Source organism: Canis lupus, chromosome 25 (assembly GCF_003254725.2).
Source record: "Canis lupus dingo isolate Sandy chromosome 25, ASM325472v2, whole genome shotgun sequence".
Lineage (NCBI taxonomy): Eukaryota > Metazoa > Chordata > Mammalia > Carnivora > Canidae > Canis > Canis lupus.
Genome location: NC_064267.1, coordinates 28,999,201 through 29,015,951, shown reverse-complemented (window position 1 = coordinate 29,015,951; position 16,751 = coordinate 28,999,201). Strand labels below are relative to the sequence as shown.

The 16,751-nt window shown below is 33.6% G+C and overlaps 1 protein-coding gene across 7 annotated transcripts in view; it reads left to right on the top strand.

Annotated features, from left to right (window-relative positions):
• FZD3 (frizzled class receptor 3) overlaps positions 1–14,445 on the top strand; it is a 106,690-nt gene extending 92,245 nt beyond the window's left edge. For 6 of the 7 annotated variants that reach the window (XM_035719299.2, XM_025462973.3, XM_025462974.3 and 3 more), the window contains one exon: positions 222–10,793. In XM_035719299.2, the coding sequence (XP_035575192.1) occupies positions 222–435 (214 nt within the window). In that variant the 3' untranslated portion in view covers positions 436–10,793. Of the gene's footprint in view, positions 1–221; positions 10,794–12,425; positions 12,477–14,278 lie in introns of those variants that run through there. The other variant, XM_025462976.3, reaches the window with a different exon arrangement.
• The last annotated feature ends 2,306 nt before the right edge of the window (positions 14,446–16,751 follow it).

Here is a 16,751-nt window from a genome sequence, read left to right as displayed (position 1 = left end):
AAGGAATAAGACCTTAATTCTGAATTGGATGAGATGGGTTTCTCCCTTTCTGGTCAACCATGTGAATAAATCTACTTTCTGAAATTACTGTAAATCATAAGTTGGTAGTAACTTGTTGGTTTCCTAATCATTTTACTTAATGAGGCATTTTCATGACAATTCTTAGTTTTATTGTCTCGTGTGTTGTGTTACCTGCTTCAAAATAAACTCTTGTATGTTAGGTACACTCCCTGCAGTTACAGAGGAATGGAAGAGAGACTACCTCATGGCAGCATGTCACGACTGACGGATCACTCCAGGCACAGTAGTTCTCATCGGCTCAATGAACAGTCACGACATAGCAGCATCAGAGACCTCAGTAGTAATCCCATGACTCACATCACACATGGTACTAGCATGAATCGAGTTATTGAAGAAGATGGAACCAGTGCTTAACTTGTCTGAAGGTGGAAAACCTGTGCTGTTTAAAAAGCAGATTTTATTCTTTGCCTTTGCATGACTGATTGCTGTAACTCACTGTTATCATGCTTTCAGTCAGGTACAGATTATGTCCACTGGAAAAATAAATTTATGCTTTTTATATTGCATCAAATTTGGAACATCAAGGCATCAAAAATGCTAATAATTATATCATCACATAAATAATTCTTATTTCTAGGTTGTGAAAAGATAATTATTTGTCTGGTAAGCATTTTTATAAACCCACTTATCTTTATATTTAGAAAAACCCTAAACATGTGGTGACTGCTTTGTAGTGAACTTTCATATGATATCAACTAGCTGTGAGATAACATTCTGGTAGTTGTATCAAAAAAACAAAATTTCAGAATTAAGGAAATTTTCTATGCAAGGTTTATTTCTCAGATGAATAGTTGGACTTTGTAGTTTTCTTTCTACTAAGTTGAAAAAGAACTATGTTTTTAAACTGTAGGAGAATTTGATAAATCAGCAAGGGTATTTTAGCTAATAAGATATAAGATCAACAGAAGAATCTGAATAGTCCATTGAAGGCTCTTCAAAAAAATCCTATCAAAATAATCTTCATCCAGAGACATACAGGATTAGGATTAGCAGTGGAATAAAAGCAGAGATGGACATTTTTTTTCTCTATAATTGTGCTGTCTTTACTACTTTTGTAAATATTACTTTTACTGGCTGTGTTTTTATAACTTAACCATATGCATGGTGGAAGAAGTTTAATTTGTAGCCATCTTTTCCCATGTAGTAGTATTAATTCTCAGAGAACACCATGTTCAGATCTGTTCCATGGAGGCATGTAATTAGATTAGCATCATACATTATAAGCTTTTTTGTGGGAACTACAATTACAAATGGCAAAATGTTTTCTCTATATTCATTGTTTGTATTTTTCTACAGTGAGATGTGATCTTGCCAAAGCCGCCAGATCTTGGTACCCAGGCCCCTCCTATTAGTGACTTGATTGTTTGTATTCGCATTTCCCAGTAGCCATGAGGCTATAGCTTTTTGCCCCACATTCTTGTTTCAGATTCTAGATCTTTTTTTTTTTACAGTTGAAATATATATAACCTAAGTCCAAAGTGGTGATTAATTTGAGATATTTGAAAAATCATTGTAACTAAATGAAGCATGATTAGTCTTGCTGTAAAGTATCTTTTAGTCTTACCAATATCAATTCAAAAATGTTTGACATTTTCTCATGTAATCTTTAAATAATTTACAGTAAAAACTATCAACTTTATTAGGCATGAAATTGATCATAAGGGAAAGAAAAATTATGGAAAATGCTGGATGTGTTTTATAGAATAGCATATTTAAATAAGTGGTCCTCAGTCCTGCCTACAGATAAGAATTACTTGGGGAACCTCTAATGTTCAACACCTTCCTCTCATTCAGAGGAGATTTGTTTTTTTTTTTTCTTTTTAAAGCTTTCTAGGTGGTTCTAATCTGTAATCAAGATGCAGGCTGTTTCAAACTAACTTGCCCCCTGATAATGAGCTGATGGCATCATATTATATCACATAAATATCTAGCTGGACTCAATGTTGTGCTTTTATATCATTACCTGATATGGCAATTGTTCTTCACTTTATTGTCCATTATAAAATGTGGAATTTAGGGCACCACTCTTAAAGATTCTTACTCAGTAAGTCAAAGATGGTAGGACTTTTAAAGTATGTAGTTGTAAGAATACTACAGGTGATTCTTAATGCAGGTAATACAAGAATCACACTTTGAAAAATATTCTAGACTCTAGAGAGGCCTGGCTTTCCCATATGCCAATTTTTGACCTTTATAAAGTAAACTTCTCTGAGCCTCAGTTCCCTTGTTTATAAATGAAGATAGAAGATAAGTACCTACCTCACAAAGTTGTTGAATGGGAGTCAAATGAAAAATCATATGAAAGCTCTTTGAAAACTGTAAAGCATTGTGAAATATAAGGGATTAAGATTATTAAGGATTTAAGAGATTTGTTTGAAGGCTACTATAGTACATTCCTTGACATGTGTTTAATTCATGTGTACTTTTTTCTTTTCTTTTGAAAAATACTAAGAAATTGGGTGTTGCAAAGTTTTCTGATGATTTGTATATCATATTTTTCAAAGTACATATATCTTATGTTTATGATTAACTCTTTATAGAACATATTTGAACAGTTAGCCCCAAAGTATTTTTCTTTTTCCTCTGTCTTCATTGTCTTTGTCCTTGGAACTAACTGGAGTTAGTACTGGATAAGCAGGGTCTGAATTCCCTCATAACTGACAATTAGTAAGTAAACCTTTCCTCTGAAGGCCAAACTTACAACTCATTTATATAATAACTCAGTAATTCATAGGCTTTTTTCTGAGAATCTCTCCTGAGAACAGCATGAGAGGAACAAAACAAACATTCAGAAACAAAAATAAGAAGTTAAAATAGAAGGTACCAGTTTGAGCTCAAAGATGCTGTCATCCGTTACCATCTGCATTATATTATCAATTGCCAAAATGTTAATTGATTTTCTTGTACAAGTAGGCCAAGTGTAGACAGTTATGTGCACATCCCTGTGAAAATCTTAACTTTGTGCTGTTTTTTATATATTCATTACAAGTTCTTTATTAAACTCGCTGTTGTAATATATATAAATGCTATGTTGACCTTTCAGTTACTCTCAGTATCTTAATTTTGCTCCACAAAATTTACTTAATATCATCAATGAATTGTTTTAAATAACAATATGTAGTTTGGGTCACATTATTTATCAAACTGATGTTTAAATTAATTTTTTTAAAGAAACTGTTATCTATGTCAAACCAGTAATTGCAAAGTCTCAGTTCTCTTAAACCAACTTGAACAAGTTGAGACAGCTTTCTTACCATATGTTTAACTTTAATTTGTGTTTTGATTGGCATGTGATAATGTTTAGTATTTGTTCAGCTGACAACTGAGAAAATAATAGTTGTCTCTAAAATGTTAATATATAATCAAGAGGCTTTCAAAAAGTACTTCGATTTCACCAATACTGTTTAATTTACTTTATTCAATAATCAAAGCAAAGGGTAATATAAACTCAAAACAATAATTGGTTTCAAGGAACAATTGATTAGTAACAGCTAGCACAGAGCTTAGTACATTGTAGGTCTTTCAATAAATATATTTTTTTCAATAAATATTTATATATGAACTACTCATGTCATAAAACTCCCTCTTTAGCCTTAATAGTGAGAATCTCACCTAAAACGAATTTGAAGGATGTAAATGTAAATTGAGTGAAATAATGTCTCTATCAGAATAACATGTGGCAAGTAATAAATATGTAACTTGCACAAGAAATATATACACAAACTTGTACCAATACTTTATATTAACTTAAAAGGTGAAGAGCAATTCTTAGAAGTATTTACGTGCTTGTTGAGTGAAGTTAGATCTTTGTATACTAGTTGGGTAAGTGAATATTCAAACAAACCTGTATTAAGAATGATTTTCTTTTTCTGCTTCTTAGAGCAGATATGTGAAAATTCTAAGAATCTCTTTAAATTAGAAAAATATACTACATTTTGTCCTACTTCATTAGTTTATTTGTGATAAGAGCTGGGTATAACAAATTGTAACTATCTTGCTTGAGGCTATATCCCTGTGATATAAAAGGAACTACTTAAAAAAATTTTTAGTGGATCATTGACCAGAGCTTAGAAAACAATAACATACCAAAATTTCATTATGATAATATTTATACTGCTTTTGACATGCCAAAGATACATTTATGTATTATCACTTGGATGACTTACATCAAGTGCAGTGAAATTCTGTTAGGCTTGGAATTCAACGACCCATAATTATGATGTGAGGACAAGTCATTTAGTCTCTATTTATTCAGTATAGAATGAGGATAAGGTAATTTTTGGTCCCAAAACCTATCTCACTGGACTTTGGTCATAAGGATCAAATGAGACAACATGTATTATTGTGCTCTGTATCCTGTAAATTGCTCTATGGATATTATTAGTTTTTGTTAGAATTTGGAGGTTATAGAAAACAAAGTTATGGTCTTTAGTAGTATTTAGCAACAACAACAAAATAGGCCATTAGACCAGTATTTATTTGGTATAATCTTTAAATCAACAATCCAATTAACCTTTTAAAAAGAGTAGCTATGCCCTTAAACTGTGTTAGCTCTTTAATATATGTATACCAGAGTATACTCTCAAATATTATACAGTTAAATTTGTAGTTCACTCTCAACAGAAATTTGGGGATCTCCATTATATTTTTCTTTTGACATGGAATTATATAAAAACATTAGCTTGATTTCATTGAAACATAAGAAAAATATAGAGGAGGGATGCCTGGGTGGCTCAGTGATTGAGCATCTGTCTTTGGCTCAGGGCATGATCCCAGGGTCCTGGAATTGAGTCCCACATCAGGCTCCCTGGGAGGAACCTGCTTCTCCCTCTGCCTGTGTCTCTACCTCTCTCTCTGTGTCTCTTACGAATAAATAATAAATAAAATTGTTAAAAAAAGAAAGACATAAAAATATAAAGGAGTATAGGCCCTATAACTTTTTTTTCTTTGAGAACTTTCATGTGCTTAATTCTGATAAAGAAAAAGTTTTAAAAAGGTAGTAACTGTAGCTTGATATTAATCATGGCAGACCTTTAGATTTTAAGCTGTAACATTTCTTAATTGTATGTTTGTATATATAATTTTTAACCTACATAAAATAAGGAGTTCTCCATTCTTTTCCACACATCAACACACAAAAAAGTATTTTATGGAACCTAGATTTACAAAGGAATTAATGACTCTTTTAAACTTCTTTTATGCCATTTTACAACTGATTAAAATAAGAAGAAGTGTTTACATTCAATTCATGTTTCCCAGTAGCCACCTTTATACATTATTATGTCATTTCTATTTTATATGAAAATAATTACATTGACCTCTCTTCATAATTTACTTCTCTTCCTTCTTTGTTCCAGTGATACGAGAGGGAAAGGAATAGGAGGACTAAGCAACCCTTATCCTTCATTTAATTGTTTGAAGTCTTCTGGGATTTTTTCTAATTTAATTTTAATCCTATACTTCTTTAATAGTCAAATTGATATAGGATTATAGTTTTCTCCCAGGATCCAAAATCTTCTAGGAAAGAAAATGTTATACTCTACCTAAAATCAGCCGTTTCTTAAACATTCCTATTTGGTTGATTTGCAGAGATTTAATATAATAAGTTAATGAGCATGGTTTCTATTCTGTGATCTCTAATTAGAAAATAAAATTTTTTGCCATAAAGATAAAAGAAAGTAAAGCATCACTTATATTTTAGTCAAATCCCATACCAATACATTACTTCCTACAAAAGAGAGTAGTTCAGTCTATTTAAATGCATTAAAGAATAGTTCCCTTCAGATTTTTTTTTTAATAATCATTTATCTCAAGAAATCTATTGTGTCCTTTCTTGGAGATTTTCATTGGTACGCTAGCATTGCTCTTAATTTATTCTAATTTTATTGGCTACTGTCACCAGTTTTTCCTGATAAATAAGTTTTTACTTTGTAATAATTCAGAATTTGAAGATCCAGTGTTCCATTATTTTGATGATTACCATTTACTAGTAACTTCAGTATTTATAAGACAGTGATATTTCTAAGCTTGTTATTTTGTCATATTTCCTGATGATAGGTGAACTACTTTATTATTATTGTTTTTGCTGTAGCAGCCCTCGGGTTTTTGTTATATAAGTCAGTTTGTTTATATTGCTAACTTGCAAATATTACTTTAATTGTGTTGTGCTTATTGGCTTAAAAGAAAAAGCTTTAGAGCTTCATAATTTCTGTTTTCTGAATTGGCAGATTTCTTTCCCTAATGCTTAGTAAAAATGCATTATGTTATTTTTTAAGTACCACAGAATTTTGTATCAGGAAGCCTGATTTCTAGTATTGCCTCTGTTTTCAAAGAGCTTTGTAACTTTAAAGTTTTACCTTTTAGGACCTCAGGTTTTCTGATCTGAAAATGAAAAAAACAAGGGTATTAGATTAGGTAGTGTCTCAAATTCCACTTGCCTGTAATTTGGTTGTCCCTTGACCATTTTGTAATCACTATTTAGGCCTACTTTTATTCTTGTTATTCTTCCCATGAACTATATTTACTAGGTCAGCCTGTACTGTTAATGCAATCTATACTTAAATTGTAGGATTCAGATATGTTAACTTTGTTTTCCAGTTATGATTTTGAGTAATTTTAAGGAGGAAATTATATTACAGATAATAAAAGTTTAAGGAAATGAAAATGAAAGAAAGGTTACAAATAATTGACATGACCTTTTTTTCCCCATAGGAAGAGTCTCCTAAAGCACCAACATAAGCACCTTAAAACTGACATACAGGAGAAAAATGATATAAAATTCTGTGGTCTCTGTTCTCTTAAATACAAATATAGCTAGGTAGCCAAATTTTAAACAAAAAATATTCACAATAAAATTAGCAAACAAAGCAGTGATAGTGTTGGCCCGTATAGCTAATTAAAAAGCTTTTAAGTTTTACCTACATTAAAATAATTATAAAATGTAAAAATAATTTCAGAGGAGTAGATTGAAATTTTTCTATTCAATAATTATTCTTAAAATGTTCTTAGATTCATTGAATAAGTATAGTTGCCAGATTGCCATAAGCAGTTCCCGCTTTAATATATTAGAGATAAATGTGTTTCTTTTTTTTCTGGTTACACAGAAGATGTTTTCATAAAACCTTCTTGACTATCTAATAAAATCTAGAGATTCCATTAGTACAATCTCTCAGCAGAGTTCTCTTGTAGATTTGTGTTCTCTGAGAACTAGGCCAAAGAGGTTCCTGTTACTTTTAAAGATGATTGCCTTTCTCTAATTGTCTGCATTAGTTCATATCAATTTGTTGAACACATTGACCTGTAGGTTTATAATCTAGGTATTGGGTTCAGTGTCTGATGGGTTGAGAAGAATAATGGAAAGTTGATGTAGGAAGATGTACTGGTTTCTGGTGTGATTTCTTTGGTTATACTTGATTCCTGTCTTTGGTCAGTTCACTGTATCAGGCAACTTTCCTGGCTTCCAGAAATTAAATTAGATGATCAGCTTCTCTCATTCAGGCATAGCTATGTTACAATATTATTTTGATTGCTTGTAAAGAAGAAACAAACCTTTATTTTCAGTTCTTTGGCTCTGCATGTTTCGTTATTACATTTATTAAACTTGAATCTGAGGTCCAGACATTTCATTGAAGATTTTCTGGGTTTTGATAATGGGATAATTTGTAAGATAAAGCAGATAATCCTAGTGTGATTTAATTTGTATTTATCCATTGACCATTTTTCTATTTCTCTGACTACTACTCCCCTCCTCAGTTTTGAAAACAACACTTATAGTTGTCTTCCTTTACTCCCTTACCCTGCCTCAGATCATTTTTCCCTACACTACTCTTGTCAGCAGAAATAGGAAATAATTCTGTATTTCTAAAATAAAATCAACACAGAAGTTCTTTACATTGAACTGAGGTGAATATGTACTTGAAGATACTGTATTTTCTTTATATGTGAATTTAAAATTATTTTTTTAATCATAAAAAGGAGTCTCACTTGAAAATATTAGTCTGGAAGTCCTCGTCATCAGGTGCTATTTCTACCTTTGCTGTGAGTTATCAGAGTAAATCTGAATTCTTTATCATTTATCTTTTTTAAAAAATCAGCTTCTCTAGAATTATTCCATTTCACATGTCTTCAGCACCAACTTCAACTTTTCTGCTTTTGTTTTCAAATGCCAAATTTTATTTTTGAGAGTTATATTTTTTCATTGAAGTTTCAAAGTATTGCATATGTGAAGGAGTGACTGCAGTTTAAACATTTACTTTGGTATTATAAAGATACTACCACCACTATTGCTTTTCCCCAGCCCCAAAAAGAAAAGTTCATTTGACACTCAAAAGTTATTAAATTGTCTTATTTTTATTTGAAAGAGCTATGGAAACTGTTTCTTCTAATTTAAAAATCGTTTAATTTAGAAAATACTGACTTGCTGTATTTTAAGCTGATATTGAATTTAGGGGATTGCTTATATAAATATATGTTACAATTAATAATAGTTATGAGTTGTTTTACTTTCTGTATATGTGATACCTGAAGCTTACATTTATTTAATGTGAGCTTTTGTGTATGTCTGTGAGCCTTTGTTTTGTCTTAGTGTATATTAGGTTATTGTGGTCATCTCAGCAGATAATCCTTTGTAGATGGCCTGATTCTCAGAAAGAATAAAGAGATTATACTGTATCATCATAATTGGATAGTATTATTCTGAACTCTGCGAAATTGCCAGTTTTGCCAAAAATGGTGTTTCCAATTTCATAATACATATTCAAGAAACAAGCAGAAAAAATATCTTTTAGAACAAATATATTGACTCCTTATTCCAACTCTTCTTATCAACCTACCAGTGGCTTTATGAAGGAGATTCAAACCATAGATAACCACAGGTCTATCAGGAAAATTCTCCATTTTGTAGTTAAATTGCTTAGTTTTAAGAATATTTAAACAAAATAATCTTTGTAATTGAACAAATACCTTTTGGGAATACGTAAGTTACATTAAAACTTTAATAACCTAGGATATCATCATATATCAGATGATTAGTCTATAAATATTTAGAGGCAAAATAAGTATCCACACATACACACAATTTGTAGTATAGACTCAAATTTTGTGAGCCATAGAATTTTACCTTCTTGGTAGGCATTCTAAAATAATGAATACTACAATGTTACAGAGTCAACAGATTTGCCTTACAATGCCATGTAAAGATTTTCTTTGTACCTATGTTTCAGGTTCTAAGAATAACAGTATATGAGTTTAAAAATGCATGTAAAAAATATGAAGCTCCTACACAGAAAATCCAGAATTTTAGAAGAGCTATTATCTAAGAGATTGTAAATTGGATTGTTCTAAGCTCACATATCTTTCCTCATATAAATAATACTGTTATGAATAATGAGGGCAACAGATTAGACAACAAGACTGACCTAGAGCACTTCATATTAATTAGGTGTCTCAATTTAGGTATACTTTTATGGTGGAGAGACTTGACTTGGGTCTTTCAATAATTACTTGGTACACTTCTTTCTAGGTGATACCCTGAACCTTGTGCCATCTGGCCTATTCCTCAAATGCTACATTCCTCAAGACCTTCCTACCTGCCTTCTCTCCCCAGTCTTCCTTATCAATACTCCTGAAGTATAATCTATCTTCAAGTGTTAAGAAGATAGAAATTTTCTTTAATTCACATTCAAGTGTTAGTGACTATCCCCCTTTTATCCTTCTTAAATATAAATCTGCATTAAAGACAAACACAATGCTATTAGCACAAATTACTATCAATTAGAATATTAAGCTTTAAAATGAAAATGGAAATAATTAGTGTTGGTGGGACTCCTGAGGTGAGAAATACCATTAAGTAACCTAATTTGGGAATCTCTTTCTCTTTCACTGAACCTATGTGATGTCTGAAAGTGCTGTATATTTTGAGTGACCTTGAAGAGGGAGCTAGTCATTTGTATCTATTGGTCATTGAAGTCAGGGCCTTGCTGATCCTCTGTTTTTCAGTTCAAGAAATATGTCAGGAGCATTTTAGATATCGGTCACAAACACTCTTTTAAGACTTTGTATTTCAGTCTCAGTTTTCCTGCTGTCCAGCTAAGCCTAACTATCTTCCATCTCTGCTCATTTGGTATAGAACTATCTTTCCTCAGTTTATGTTATCAACATGACCACCACCTTCTCCTCTTTTCAAGAGATACAAAGGTAGAAACGATATTCCTTTTTTCATTATTTAAAAAAAAACTATTATTCTTAAACACCTAGCACTTGGCAATTTAGTTTTCAAACCGTATTTTGAATTAAATTTAGAAGGTGATTCTACAATTCTAAAATCTTAATCTTGCTTTTATCATATAAGCATCTAGTTAGAAAGTGTTTATGCTAAAGACTTGTATTTTGTGGCATTAGTTCTTCATGTTTCTTTTTTATGTGTTTAAAATTGTTCATTCATTTCCGAGTGAGTGGGAAAGTTACTGTTGTTGAGATATGTATAGGGCAAGTGCACTTGATTAGAGCATGAACTGTACTTTTACATTAGCTGGATGTGCTTTGCACTCTGCTCTTGTAGATTTATTTTGTTTACAGTAGACTGATGTCAGTTTTTGTAAATGTTTTTACTTAGCACTTTAACTGTGAGTGTATAAACTGATTTTAAATGTAGTGGTTGTATATTTTGGTTATAAATTGGAAATTTTTAATAAAACTAAATAATTTGTTCTCTATTTTGTCATTAGTACCTGATTGCATGTAATTTTCTTACATCATCTCCTAGACTACTTAACATATTATACTGCTATTTTTTAACTAGGTTTCATATTTTATATCCTAATATTACTAACATTTTTCATTTATAATAACATATATTGGTACTGTAGATATACAATAATTCTTTCACAGGATTATTTTCTAGACATTTGAGAAAAGGTATTCTGTTTCCTCCAAATCTTTTCCATAGGCAAAACATGTCCAATTATCAGGGCTCATGGGGGTCTCAGGCACTTGAGCGTCTGCCTTCAGCTTAGGTCATGATCTCAGGGTCAGATCAAGCTCTGCTTTGGGATCCGTGCTCAGCAGGGAGTCTACTTTACCTTCTCCCTTTGCCCTTCCCCCAACTCATCCTGGTACACACTCTCTCAAATAAATAAAATTTTTAAAAAAACAAAACATGTCCAATTTTTCAGTTTGTGTCCTATTTTCCAATTTTCCAGGACTTCCTGTCAGACCCTAGTTCTCTTCCAAAATACTCCAGTTGTCAGTATTCCTCTTAAAATTTCCATAGTGCTGAGCATGTATCTCCAGATTCTGTAAAACCAACATATCCAGGGATCCCTGGGTAGCTCAGCAGTTTAGAGCCTGCCTTTGGCCCAGGGCCTGATCCTGGAGACCAGGGATCAAGTCCCACATCAGGCTCCCTGCATGGAGCCTTTTTCTCCCTCTGCCTCTCTCTCTCTCTCTCTCTCTCTCTGTCTCTCAGGAATAAGTAAATAAAATCTTAAAAAAAAAAAAAAGGCTTAAAAAAAGAAACCCCAACATATCCTGTATACTATTACTTCTGTTCACAGAAGTATGGGATAGGGATAACTCTTCTTCTTCTTCTTTTTTTTTTTTTTTTTTTTGGTATATTTTTTTATTGGAGTTCAATTTGTCAACATATAGTATAACACCCAGTGCTCATCCTGTCAAGTGCCCCCCTCAGTGCCCATCACCCAGTCACCCCATCCCCCCACCTAACTCCCCTTCTACTACCCTTTGTTTGTTTCCCAGAGTTAGGAGGCTCTCATGGTTTGTCACCCTCTCTACTATTTCCCACTGATTTTCTCTCCTTTCCCCTTTAATCTCTTTCACTATTTTTTATATTCCCCGAATGAATGAAATCACATAATGTTTGTCCTTCTCCGATTGACTTACTTCACTCAGCATAATGCCCTTCAGTTCTATCCATGCTATAGGGTAACTCTTATTGATCTCCTGACAAATTATTTCTAAGGTGAACCAAACATTTAATAAAGATGGGAAAATACCCTAAATTATAGTTTTATGGCTGCTAAATTGGGAAATTTTTTTAGTGTTTTGTTTTATGTTGATAACTATACAAAATTTTAATCATTTACAGTTTGAGTACTCATCATAGTGTGTGCTGGGTTACATAGATACAGATGCATACACTCTTTTCATCTGTAAAATGAAACTGTTGGATTAAGCCATTGGTTTTTAGCCATGGGATCTTTTTGTCAAATAGTATATGTAGTCTCAGTACATAAAATAGAAAAAAAAAAACAGACTGCTGTTTAAAGAGAAAGTGCCTGAAATAATAACTATTTGACCTAGGCCTTTTATCTCTCTTTTCACTACAGCATCGTTGAATCACCTATATGGAACTCTTAAGAGTTCAAAGAACCCACTTTGTAAGTTGCATAATCATTCTACATCTTGACTGTGGTTGTGGTCACAACTTTATACATGTAATAGAATTGTATAGAACTATACACACACACACAAATGAGTGCTTATAAAACTGGTGAAATCTATATAAAATAGATGGATTTTATCTATGCCAATTTCTTGATTTTGATATTACAATATTAAGTTACAAAAAATGCTACCATTGGGGGAAACTGAATATAGGTATTATTTCTTAAAGCTGCATGTAAATCTATAATTATCTCAAAAAGTTTAACATTTTAAAAATAAGTGATCTGTGGGTACCTTCTAAAATTCTACTATTAATGCCCCATTTATCTTTTAGCTGTCTTTTTCTTTCTGTTAATCCTGAAGAACCTATTAGAATTTATTTTGAGCACACTCAGTGAACGAATGTCACTTACCCAGGAATCCTTCAATTCTTGATTGGCTCTTCTAATTTAATGTTCTCACATGAAACAAGACCCTACTAATGTGCTTCATGCATTTTATTGTTCCCATTCCTCTTCTTCCTCTAAGGTTTCTAGGAGCAATAGTCAGAAATCAAATTGCTCAGTATCCCATGCTTTGAATGTGGTGAACAGAATAATGGTCCCCAAAGAAACCGTGAATGTATTATTTTCGTGGCAAAAGGGACTTTGCAGATGTATTTAAGGTTATAGACCTTGAGATGGAGAGATTATCCTGGATTATTCATGGGGGCCCAATCTAATTACATGAGTTCTTAGAAGCAGAGAACTCTTCCCAGCTGTGGTCAGGGAGGTGACAAGGGATGAAGGGTAAGAGCAATGCAAATGAAAAGGACTTAACTCCCCATTGCTGGTTTTATTAAAGATGGAAGAAGGAGGCCATGAGTGAGGAAATGTGAGTGGCCTCTCGAAGTTGGGAATGGCTTTGAGCTGACAGCCAACAAGAAAACATAGATCTCAGTCCTACAGTAGCATGGGACTAAATTCTGCCAACAACTAGAATGAGCAAGAAAATTAATATTCCTGTAAAGTCTCAAGAAACTACTGACATCTTCATTTTAGCCCTATGAGACCTATGTCAGACTTCTGACCTACAGAGATAATAAATTTGTGTTGCTTAAGCCCCAAATTAGGGTAATTTGTTACAGCAGGATTGAAGAACTAATAAACTGAGCCTCATATCCCCACATCTGCAGAGTGTAGGCAGTGAACAAATAAGTAATGGAAAATGGCCCAAGGAGTCCATTAAGAATCAGAAGCATTTCAGGGAGCTGGCAAGTTGCCTGAAACAGACTGTTGGGGGTGGAGACAGATTGGAGGTTTTGAGTAATAAGAGCAATCAGTCCCTGGTGCCTTTCTTCCTAGTCTCTTTTCTTCTTCTTCATGTTTCTCACCATTTTCAGTTTTTCATTTATTCCCATTCCTGCTCCTACCCTCTACACAAAAGGAAACGAAATTAAGGCGTTCACAAATATTTGAAAATAACAAAAGCGTTTTTCTAAGATACTGATTAGTCACTCTCTTCTATTCTGCTGCTGAAGAATTATGCTGAGTGCTTTTCATTTATCTCTGTAGATAGCTCAAAACTAAAGACAGTAAGGGGCTAACAGAAAGCTCATCAACTTCAAATAATATTAGATGAGCTACTGTACAGTAATAAATATAATAGAAGCATTTAACATCACATGAGGTTAATCAATGAAGCATGTATATTTTTATTTTAAGAATTTTCTAACCAGATTTATTAGAAAGTATTTGTTGGAGGGGTGCCTAGGTGGCTGAATTTGTTAAGCATCAGGCTCTTGATTTTGGCTCAGGTCATGACCTCAGGATCGTGAGATCGAGTCTGCATCCAGATGGAGCCCAGCATCAGTATTGGGCTCTGCGCTTAGCAAGACGTCTGCTGGAGATTCTCTCTCTCTCTCTCTCTCTCTGCCCCTTCCCTCCCCTGACTCTCTCAAATAAATAAATCGTTTTTAAAAAATGATGTTTCATGTTTCTGGTAGCATTCAATAGCATTCATTCATTCATTAATTTATTCAGTAAATACTCATTTATTTACCTACTCCTTCCCAGGTAGTAAGATCCCAGGAATTCAAAGAAGAAAATGACACGATTATACTCTTGCAAAATTCACACTGCAGTTTTTAAACACCTGAGTAGTATAATACTGGTGTGTTCAAAGTGTTACGCAAATGTAGAAGTTACCTCTGCCATGAAGACTGTGCATACAGACAACTTGATGGAATATGAAAGAGTTAATTGATAGGTATTTATTGGTCACATAATTGCTAAGGTTATGGTAGGGAACAAAACACACAATTGTTCTGTTGCAGTTCTGTAACCAGAATGTAGAGTATAAAAGGACACAGACAATAAGAAATTAACAGATTAGGTAATAAGTGCTATAACTATCCTATAGGGAGGGGCTTAAAGGTCTTAGTAAAGATTACAAATTTTCAAAATGCAAAAAGATGCATTAAAGCATTTTAATTAAAGAATTAACATCACATAATTTTCCCTTAAGAAATTATTCTGGTAGTATATGAAAATGGATTATAAGGATTGAGAATGCACATAGGGAAACCAATAAAAAAAAGGAGTTTAGTTAGTATAGGTTAGAGATAATAATGACTTACCCACAGATGGTATTGTAGAGGTAGACAAAAAAGGGAAGACTTAGGATGTCTTTTAAAGATAGAGTTATTAGGACCAATATACTGGGGGCACCTGGGTGGCTCAGTTGGTTAAGTGGCTAACTCTTGATTTCAGCTCAGGGTTGTGAGCTCCAGCCCTGCATTGGGCTCTCGCTGGACGTGGAGCCTGCTTAAGGTTCTCTTTTCCCCCGCTGTTCCTCCTCCACACACACTCTCTCTTAAAAACAAAAACAGGGGATCTCTGGGTGGCTCAGTGGTTTGGTGCCTGCCTTTGCCCCAGGGCATGATCCTGGAGACCCGAGATTGAGTCCCATGTCGGGCTCCCTGCATGGAGCCTGCTTCTCCCTCTGCCTGTGTCTCTGCCTCTCTCTCTCTCTCTCTCTCTTTTTCTCTCCGTCTCTGTGTCTTTCATGAATGAATAAATAAATTTTAAAAATCTTTTCAAAAAATCTCTCTCTCTCTGTCTCTGTGTCTTTCATGAATGAATAAATTTTAAAAATCTTAAAAAAAAAAAGAACCACAATATACTAGGTGTTATAGATGAGGAAAAGAGAATGAATCAAAGATAATTCTTAGTTTTTTAGCCAGAGCAGCTAGGTGGATTATGGTGTCACTGAGGTGAAGACTGGAGGAAGAATAAATGTTAGAGGGATAAATCAAATGTTCTGTTTTGGACAGGTTAGGTTTAAGGTCACTATCAGTGATTCAAGTGAAGATGCCATGTAAGCAGTTAGATATGAGTCTGGAGTTTCCGTTGAGATTTTGGCCTGTGATAGAAATTTGAGACCCATCAAGATGTAGATGGATTTAAAGCCATCAGGCTATATGAGATCATCTTGGAGAAAAGTGGATAGAGAAGAGAAGTTGTGTAGGGGACAGAAAGTCAGAAAGGGAGACCAAGAAAGAGAGGCCAGTGTGGTAAGAAGAAAATCAAGGGAATATGTTAGGGAAGCCAAAGAGAAAAGTGTTCTAAAGGAGGATACAGTTCAACTTCAAGTAATGGATAAAAATCAAACAAGATGACTGAGGAAGACCATGTGATTTTACAACATGGAGGTTATTGAAAAGTGTGCGAGAAACCAGTATGGAGTGGATTGGAGAGTAAATGCATTTCCATCAGTTGGAAAACTTTGTACATACTTTGAATGACCCTCCCAATGAAAGCAGTCAAAATGCTGGATTATATAAAAAATCATACTAAAGGAAGTCCATTAGGCTGAAAGGAAATGACACCAGGTAGTTACTTAAGTACACAGGAAAAAAAAGGATAAATGGTAAAAATGTGGGTTAATATGTTTTTTAAGGTTCCCAAATCCATTTCCAATAGGGTTGGGAAATGGGGTGGGGAGGCTATTTTCCACATAAACCACCAGTAATTCTCAGTCATTAGCAGGATGTCCAAGAGTTCAACTCAATTCTGAAACGATCTACCCAGAGATAGCATCAGATTCCATGGGTTAAGGGTTCAGTCCTATAAAGCTACCCCCCAACCACACTGTTGTTACCTGTGCTTCTGACATACCAGCTACACATTAGAGGCTCCAATGACCTCCATCTTAGGTTTGATTAATTTGTCAGGGCAGCTCACAGAACTCAGGGGAACACTTTCTTGTGTTTACCAGTTTATTAAAGG